Here is a 10,104-nt window from a genome sequence, read left to right as displayed (position 1 = left end):
AGGAGAAGCTGCTGCATTCGATATCCTCAATATGATGCATGCTTCCTGGGAGGAAATCGCCTAAAAAGCTACATTGAGAGGCTAGCTATTGGCACGTGGAGGCATTCTAATGCTATGGGATGATACTGTGGTGCAAGTTTCAGATGACATTATCAAAGCTTTCGTCCACCATTCAGTTGTGGAAAAAAAGTGGGTCGAGGTCTCTCTAAAAATTGTAAATAATATGATATCATGTATCTAAATGGGACCAGCACTTGATCACTCAACGCCTATTTGTTGGGTAGAGCGCATCAACAGCTGAGGTAACAATGTGAACAACTATTGTTATGAGAAGGACAATATTATACCATGATACATTTATTGCAAGAATCATCCAGAAATATACCATTAGCCCTCAAACAGTTCATTTGATTTAAACCCACAAGAGCACAGAAGAATTTGATTCTCCAATACATTAGATCTTAATTAACCGTCATCTAAAAATTCAATCTTGTCCAACTTGTCTATTTACCTGTTTTTTTTTTGTCTCTACATAGAGCTGATATGGGCTAATAATGCACCCCCTAACTGGCGGATTATCCTAGTCTATAAGAAACATAATGTTGGAGCATACCCACATTAATTATGTGTGTGCCAAGGCTCACTGTAATTGAGTCGGTGTACAATGAGGTATTTTTCTTACTGTCCATAACGACTGAAGACTACATCAGGATCAGGTTCAAGATCGCTGGCGAATCTCGAAAAATCCATAATTAAAAAGATTCTTAGCCATTTTTTGTGCTGATTAGAATATGGTAATAGTAATACTTGAATCATCAAACCAGCTGTATCTCAAATCTCCTTGTCCATAAGAAAGAACAATATTGGAGCATACCTAGATGGCTAGATTATTTGTGTAGCAAGGCTCGGCGAAATGGAATCGGTGTACAACAGGGTTAATTCTTCTAGTGTCTATAACTTCTGAAAAACACATAAAGATCAACAGCGCTGGTGAACCTTGGAAAACCCATCATTAGAAAAATGCTTAGTCGTTTCCTTGTGTTGAATAACATATGGTAATAGACTAATAGTAAAACTAGATTAGCAACTCTCTGGAATAAAATAGTGAACAATAGGACTGGTAGCTTGGTTAAAACTAGATTAGCAACTCTCTGCAATAAAATAGTGAACTACAGGGTAAACTTTGTTATAACAAATACTATAGCAGAACCATGCAGACTACGTCACTACACATTCGCCTATCCTATACATTGCACAAAAAAATCTATCTAGGCTGGAACTCTGATATTGACATCCCGTTGACAGACGGCACAGCGTCTGCTCTTTTGGTGTCTAGATCTCTGTCTGAGCTTGACTCACCATACGCAAAGGTGAATGCCGGCTTGGATGGTTCCGGGAAGCTTGAAGCATGACCGTGTAGCATCACGAGGACGTCTAGCATGGTCGGTCGGTCTGCCGGGTTCTCCTGCACGCAGAGAAGCGCCAGATGGATGCATTTCAGCACTTCTGTCTCGGCGTTCTTGCAGTCCAACGACGGATCCATGATCTCCAGGGGTGTTTCCTTCTGCCAATGATCCCATACCTGGTAGGTCACAAGTATTAATTGAGTGCCCATGATCTTATTGCATCTAGGTAACAAGGTTGTTCATAGGAAAGCTCACAAAGCTGAGCACAGTGGTGGACTCTTCGACTGCTGATTCAAACATCTCGGTATTTTTCTTTCCCGTGATTATCTCCAGGATAAGAACACCAAAGCTGTAGACGTCTAACTTGACCGATACATGCCCCAAAACGACGTACTCTGGCGCCATGTATCCTCTGCCATACAAGGAAATAATCGATCGAGTTAATACATCATCGAGGTGAGGTTGCTGTGCTTGGTTATGGATTACTAGCTGGTAATCCATGCAGTTGCACTGGCTGGATTTTGAAGAAAAAACTCCGGCCTAGGTTGCTGGACAAATATGTTTTTCATGCATGCCGGCCTTTTCTTAATTACTTTTTAAAATGGGCTCTGTAAGGTGATAAATTTGATCTCCACTCTTGATTGACCATATACACGTCACCATGTGTGCGTGCTCCTGCTGATGTCTGGCTGACTTGTATGGCCTTGTAGTCCTAGTTTTTTTTCTTATTTTATGGCCTATGCTACCATAAGAAAATTATATGGGCTATTTGGTCCCTACTGCTAGATGCATCAATAGCCCAATACTTACTACAGAAATTTCCAAAGTATGTAATTAGTATAATGGTAGATAGATAGATCTATTACGTACAATGTTCCGACAACTTGGCTCGTGATGTAACTTGTCCTGTCGCTGTTGAAGAGCCTTGCTAGGCCAAAATCTGAGATCTTCGGGTTCATGTCATTGTCAAGAAGAATGTTGCCAGCCTTGAGATCACGATGTATAATCTTTATCTGGGAGTCCTCGTGAAGGTATAAAAGACCTCGTGCCGTTCCATAGATTATACGATATCTTGTATCCCAGGGCAACAACGAACGCTTCTCAATTTCAGGTGCTGCAAAGCCATGCATATGTGGAAATCTTGATTAGTTTATGAAGCAATATTTCACTCAGGAATACTGTGGCTGTTGTATGTATAGCATTTCGTACCAAAAAGAAAGGTGTCCAGACTTTTATTGGGCAGGTACTCGTACACAAGTAACTTCTCCTGCCCTTCCATGCACACGCCAAGAAGCATTGTGAGATTGTTGTGCCGGAGCTTGGCTACTGACATTAGCTCGTTCCTCAACTCCTTTAGACCCTGCCCTGAAGATTTATCCAGTCTCTTAACAGCTATTTGCTGTCCATGAGGCAAAACCCCCTGAAAAATACAGTTCAGGTAGCTATCTGTTTTATGAAATTGCTTTGCTGAATCCTAGTAACTTAAGGTATATATGTAGTTCTAATTTTCTATCTATCTCATTTAAATTTTTATAGAACAGGGAGGTGTGTGTCAACTTTGCCCCCATTGTATACCTTATATACTGCGCCAAAGCCTCCATGTCCAAGCATATTCTCTTCGGCAAAATTGCCCGTCGCATGCCTCAGTGTTGGCAGGTCAAAGAGAAGTGATGCAGGGTCGTCATCTTCTTGGTAAGCTGTAGAAAGAGAATAAGATATTGCTCACCTATGGTAAAAAAAATTCTATCAAACTTGATGGGTTCTACAAATTCTGCTGGTGCATTTAGCGAAGCAACTTACAAAGTTGTGTTCTAGTATTTCTCCATAGAATAAGTATAAAAATAGACAGGAGGATAACTGCAACTCCAAGAACAATGGCCGATACTGTTGCTGCAGTTTGTCGCCACCTTGTCCCATTTCCTCCTGTCAATTACACACAGATCATTACACAAAAGAAGCTGGTATGCCAAGTTTCTGACCAAAGAACCCCCTAAACTCAATGTGGAGTTTAGATTTCGAACCTCAGGTACAATATCGTTTAAAGAACCCCATCCCTGAACTCACAATACCATTTAATAGACAACAGCCTCTTTCTTTCTATTTGACTGGTTTTGACAGCAGTGTCGACCTACAAGGCACCACGCAAGCTCTCTCTCCTCTCTGCCACATTAACACAGGTATAAACTATACATCAGACCAAGAACCTGTCTCCCAAAGCCTATGGCTGGGCTCTTCTTCCTAGCCGATTGGTCACGGCTTCCCAACAATTGGTCACTATTTGTTCTCCAATTTTTTAAAGGAAGAATAGCCCTTTTCATTAATTAAGGAGACAAAAAAATCGTAAATTAGAGGGAAACCGGGCTAAAACCTAGATACAAACCCAAAACCAGTCATCAGGGAAAAATCGTCTGACCTGGCTACCAACATAGACTCCACACACACTGTACATTCGTTGTGGTTGTCCACAAGTGTCATCGTCCTCGATGCAACAACTCTGAATTCACAAGCAACCACCAACAAAGCGAACCTCCACAGCTACACAAAACCCATGTCCGCCTATGCCAAATAGAAAGCTGCTCAAGTCAACACTATCAGCTTTAACTCTGATGGCGTTGTTCGTCGGGGGAAAAGAAAAGGCTCGTGCCGATTAGAACCACTGCAAACCGAACCATCCATCGCCAGTCATCGTTACCACCAAGAGGACGCAAAGGCAAGGCTTTTGGTAAGTGGCTTTTCGGGCGTATCTGCTGGTCTCCAAAATTATTACATATATTGCTATCTACCTTACAGATACAGTGAGCACAAAAGAGATGGACATAAACAAAGCTCTGTAATCTCCAAAACGAAGGGCGCTAACACTGACTGACATATGGTACCGGATAGTGTGAAATCATATGGGGATGTGAACCATCTATAGGCTATATAGCCGTATAGCAATCCAATTCGAAAATATAAAGGCCATGCTAACTCGAGAATATCATAGACGCAATTAGGGAATACCATAGAATATTCACTCAATGTGCGTACTACATGCTACCAAACTACAGTATACAAGTAGACATAACCGAACAGTACTTGGGTCCGTAGATTAACAGTGGGGCTTACAGCGCAGTGAACTCATCGGTGAGCGCGGCCTCGAGTTGCGCAGCCTGGTCTTGGCCATCGTACGCCCTCATCCTCTTCCTCCTCCTCGAGCTTTTCCCCCATCCTACCAGACTAGGCGGGCCGACAGGGGAGACGCGCGGCTGGCTGATAGGGTAGCCACGGGAGGCCGGAGCAATTTGACGCATGGCTTCCGCGGTTGTTCGTAGGCCCCCTGCGATTTGGCGCACGTCCGCCTTGATTTGACAGTGGCGGATGGTTGCCGGCGGCGGCGATTTTCGTCGGAGCAGGGAGAAGAAAGAACAAAGACAAAAAAAAAGGAAGGAAGGGAAAAAAAAATCAGTGATCCAACGACAGGTGGGCCCCACGTGATCGAGAATTTTTTTTACGGTAACTAGAAAAAAAAGGTAGGGAAATGATGAGCATCGTCCAAGAAATCTGTCGAGCTGATCCCAAGTCAACAGCTGTCTGATTAATCCACAAGTGTACCGAAACTTAACCTCACTCCTTTTTACCGTGGGTGATTATTTTATAGAGCAAACACGAGATATTTTAGAAAAACAAATTACATGAGTAAACAAATGTGAAAGGTATCAGACGAGAAAACAGCTGAAAACTTTGCAAAAAAAATCTATAAGGATAGAAAAATATAACTATAGGTTTCCTGCACTCGCCGAAGCCAACGCCGTCGCCAAACTTCAACGACGCCTAGCCACGCGTTGGAAGAGACCCTAAGCTCCATCATTGCCAGATTCAAAAGAGCACCATCGCCAAAGAGACTTTGTGAGTCGATGAATAAACCTGCTGCATGTTGCGAGACACATTTCGCTTTGGCACATCCACCGGAGGACGTCCCGATGCTATCGTTGACGTGTTTCTTTTATTTCCGAAACACAATACAGACGTAGACACTCACCCTTATAAACGCACGCACAACCTACACCTATGAGCACCTCCGAGAAACTGAGTCTAAGAAACTTCATCGGACGGGTCTCGAGATTGACGAAGTCACCAGAGATGTCTCGCTGTCGACGGAACGTTGCCTCGCACTAAAGAATATTCCGTCTTTAATGAGACACCAAAGTGTCAAACCTAGGGTCTGTGGTGGGCTGGAGGTGCCCTCCTAAGGGCATCTCCAACGGGGCGACGCAAACGGACGTTGAGCGACCGTTTGCGTCCGCCGTGACCGAAAATGCGCTGCTCCAGCGGGACGACGCAAAGTCACCGGACAGTCCGTGGCGACGCAAATCTGGCCCAAATATGCGCCAGGTTTGCGTCTCCGCGGATGCTCCGCGGTCGCGCCGAGCGTCCTCCTTTTCTTACCCGGTCCCGCAAGTCAGGGACAGAGAAATCGAGCGCTTCGATTTGCTTCTTTTCCCCCTTCTTTGCTGCCATAGTGCGACGCCACCACCCCAACCCCACCTGCCGCCGTCCCGCCACAACGGCGCAGTACTCGCCGTCGGCTCGGTTCTCGCCGCGCGAGAGAGCAGGATCGTAGTCGGGGTTGGCTCTGGCGCGTACCAGCCGTCTGTTTTGGGGCCAAACGTTGCCGGTTGCGCCGCCCGGCCGCGCAGCCCACGACCTGTTCGGTCAATTGCGCCGGTAGGTGTCTTACTCCTGTTTTCGGCGCTATTGTGCGTGACCATTGATCCACAGTTCGTACCCACGCAGATGGACATGTGGCAGATGTTGGACAAGTTCCGCGCGGAGGTCGTTGACTCCTCTTCCGACAAGGAGTCTGTTCAGTCCACGCAGACATTGGCAACTACCGCGGCCTCCATGATCCGCGAGTTCAATTCAAACCAGGGGTCGGTGCACCGGGGCTCTGTCAAGGGCCGCTCAAAAAACCTCACCGATCCGGTGTTCAAGGAAAAAAAATGTTCCAGCACCGGTACATGATGTCAAGGGAGCTGTTCATGGTCATTCTACGGGGCGTCACACACTACGACCCCTACTTCCAATGCAGGCGCGATGCAACGGGTGCGCTAGGCTTCACCTCCTACAAAAAATGCTCCACGGCTATTCGCATGCTAATATGGAATGGCTGTTGATATATTCGATTAGTATCTTCGAATGGGGGAGAGCATCTGCCTTGATGCCATGTACAGGTTTTGCCGAGCCATGATTGCCGTGTTCGGACAACATTACTGTAGGTAGCCAACTATTGAGGATACAAGGCGGTTGTTGTCTATCAACGAGTCTAGAGGGTTCCCAGGAATGATTGGCAGCATAGATTGCATGCACTGAGAGTGGAAGAACTGTCCATTTGGATGGCAAGGTCAGTATAGCGGGCATGTGGAGGGACGGACTGTCATTCTTGAAGCTGTCATATCTCAAGATTTATGGATTTGGCATTCATTTTTTGGCATGTCCAGTTCCAATAATAATATTAAACACCGATTTGCGTCGGATGCCTACCCACCAAGCATAGTAGTAGTTCCAAAAGACGCGTGTTTCTTATCCGCGTGGGCTGCGATAGGTCCGATAGCTACGCGGGTCGCTGCAAAAGTATCCTGCCTCCCTGACACGCGTGCTATCAGGTGCCACTTGCATATAGTCGTTCGTACCTGTGCTCATATCGCCTAGTACTGTCATGCACGTCCACTTTTATAGTCCCTACCTAGCAGCTAGACTAGATGCCAATAACTCCACGTACCTTTTTTGAGACATGAGAGAGAGATGGACAGGGAGCAAAATGGTACGGGTACAATAATTTCTAAGCATGAGAAACGATCCGCGTCTTGTTTTGAAATTCTACAAGTCTATTCATTTTGTTTTTTAAGCATGAGCAAAATGTTACAAGAATTTCTAGGCGTATGCTGTGAAAAGTTTTAATTATGCAATTTATGTAATGTTCGATAAATTGGAAAAAAAACTGTTGGAGTATGTAAGAAAATTTTGTGGTTTCAGGCGCGACTAGGTGGACTATTCCTGCCCAGCTGCTGGACTGGTCTCCCGACGCCAACATCTTTTTTTCCAGATGCTCCATCAAGACCCGTCCAACAATAACTAGTACTACCTCCACTCCCTGCGGCGCGCAATGCTGCCGTCAGGTGGACGTGTCTTCAGTGTGCACGCTCTCTGGCTCTGCTCTCTCTGTATTTGGACATAAATAAACTTTTACTGAAACTTATTTCTGGACCTTTCTTTGGACTCCAACCTTTGTCAGATTTTCAATTGTTTGAGTCAACTTGAAGCTTGTTCACTGTTTTGGCTTAAAAGTTTTGACTAAGGTTTCATCTAGTATGTTTGCCTTCAATTAATTAAATCTACTCCCGACAAGTCTACCATTGCCGATCTATTGAAATGCTGGAGCAGCTCAACCTTGTCCTTGGTTTTGAGATTTCTAAAGTTCACCGGCATGAACTAGCCAAGCTAGGTGTTTCAGAGAATGGGCTTTTCTTACTCGATTCAGCTCCTACCTGTGTGGCTGGACTGATTCTTTTACTAGCATGATTTAATAAAAACCAATTTCAAAAAAAGAAAGATCTGGGACTGGCACTCTGGCAGTCAAAAGAAATTAAACAGGGGAAGAAATGGATGATGAGGAATTAAACCAGGGACTAGCTAGAATTTGTGTACCTGTCTGGCCCCTAGACTCGGGTGGGGAGGAGGAAGGAGGTGGCGCCGGCGGCGGCGCGACGAGCTGCAGCATGGGGCTGTCGTCGTAGAACTCGAACACCTCGAACCTGAGGTTGCACCAGACCCTCAAGATATGGCCCCCAACGCTGCCGTTGAACGCCGCGGGCATCTCGTCGACGAGCGCCTGGAGGCACTCCCGGCACGGCCCCGGCGCCTGGTCCGGCGTGCACTGCACCAGCCCGGTGATCCTGCGGACCACGTCTTTGCTCGCGGTGGTGAACCCTTGGTCGGAGACCATGGTCCCGACGGCGTACCTCGTCGTGGTGTTGAACGCCGCCCAGTCGGAGAGCGCGCCGACGAGGCTGACCACGAGCGCGTCGAACCGGCCGGCGTCGCGGGTCACGTTGTCCGGGCTGCCGTCCCTGGCCTCCACCAGCCGGTTGTCCGGGCTGCTCAGGAAGTCCCGGAAGGAGTAGTGGACCAGGCAGCGGTCGTAGAAGATGGACACCTCCTTGACGCCCATGCAGTAGTCCCCCTGCCCGAACGCGATCTCCGGCGCCAGCGCGAGGCAGGACGCGCAGTCGGTGCCGTTGGTGTCGCCGCGGCAGAGCCCCAGGCCCCACACCGTGTTGGGGCTGGCGCCCACCACGGCGGTGGCGAAGCCCACCGGCGGGAACGACGAGCGGGAGGCGTTCGCGGCGAGGGTTGCCAGAAGGCTCCGGACGTTGGACTGGTAGGTGCTGTTCGCGGCGTAGGAGGTGCCGTTGTTGCACTCATACTCCAGGAGCGCGGCGGAGCTGGCGGCGCCGGCCGACGGCAGGAAGCAGAAGGAAAGCGATAATAGTAGGACGGAGGCAGTGCATACGGAGGAGCGATTGTCCATGATGGTCGCCAATCTTGACTGCTTTTTGTGCGCTGAGGCCTTTTATGATACCTGACCCGAGGAAGGAGACAGACGCTCCAGTTGTTGTGGCTTTAAGGTTTTCTTGACTTGTTCACACTTTTGAGGATATATCCTTCGATTTGTGTTGTCAAAATTCAATAGTTTATCCGACTTTCTGTAACGACGTGTTCTTGTTGTTTGTCTCATCCACTGTTTTCTCTTCCCCATCGTCACCTCACCAGCTATTTCCGCACTTTTGGGGATATCTTCTTCTCTTTCTTGTGTGGCGTGAGGAGTCAATAGTTGTGGTTGGAGTTCATTTCTCTTCACACTAAGCAACTCTCCCTATGAACACTAACTGAAAACACCAATCTTATCTAAAACACTTGAAACAACTAGTAAGAAATACACATTTACAAATAAATCCAATAGTATTAACAGTGTATGTTCAAATAGAATTATATCTAAATCTAGAAATTAAGAAAATAAAAATGTTGCAATTTCCTTTCTGATGTTTCTCGAAATTTCAGGTTTCAAAAAATGCACACTGTTGGATCCCACGTTTCAAAGCTCAAAATTCCTAGTATACTTATTATTGCGGAAATACTCACTATTTTCACACGTGGTTCTACCTAGTTCTGATTGTCATCTAGTATGTGACAGAATCGTCAAGTCAAGTCTACAGGTTGTTTTAGGCAGTTAAATGCCCGCATTTTCTTGGTTTTACCAGCACCACATGATTTGTATTATAAAAGGGATGGTTTCGTTTTATTCGAAATGGAAAGTAGTATTTGGTTCATGATACCGAGGAATCCATTTTGGGGCTCTTACAAAATGATGTCAACTTGGCCGAGAAGAAGTTTTCACATTAATTGGCACGACATAGAAGCATCATCTTATAAATGTGCATTCTGAGAGTTCATGGACCAATTTCGCATTGTGATTACTGATCCTTGTTGCAATTTACTCTTCAAAATTATATATAAATCGTGTGCATACTAACTTGACCATGAGCTATTTGCCCATTATAGACCATCAAACAAGAGCTATAAGCCATGTTTTATGTTTTGTCTACAATTTCATTGATATTTCTAAACATGACCTAACTGGCCGGTAACTAGGGAGAAAGTG

The 10,104-nt window shown here is 46.1% G+C and overlaps 1 protein-coding gene across 1 annotated transcript; it reads right to left on the bottom strand.

The window, feature by feature from the left end:
- Positions 1-1,125: 1,125 nt before the first annotated feature.
- On the bottom strand, positions 1,126-9,057 carry LOC127295367 (cysteine-rich receptor-like protein kinase 6). Its single transcript, XM_051325309.2, has 7 exons — positions 8,091-9,057; positions 3,207-3,329; positions 2,982-3,103; positions 2,616-2,826; positions 2,277-2,520; positions 1,662-1,818; positions 1,126-1,582 (listed from the first exon to the last, which is right to left on the bottom strand). The coding sequence occupies exons 1-7, from the start codon at positions 8,971-8,973 to the stop codon at positions 1,265-1,267; spliced, it is 2,058 nt and encodes a 685-aa protein (XP_051181269.1). The 5' UTR covers positions 8,974-9,057; the 3' UTR covers positions 1,126-1,264.
- Positions 9,058-10,104: the final 1,047 nt, after the last annotated feature.

Source organism: Lolium perenne, chromosome 4 (assembly GCF_019359855.2).
Source record: "Lolium perenne isolate Kyuss_39 chromosome 4, Kyuss_2.0, whole genome shotgun sequence".
In the NCBI taxonomy this organism is placed as follows: Eukaryota; Viridiplantae; Streptophyta; class Magnoliopsida; order Poales; family Poaceae; genus Lolium; species Lolium perenne.
This window is presented reverse-complemented; position numbering and strand designations above follow the sequence as displayed.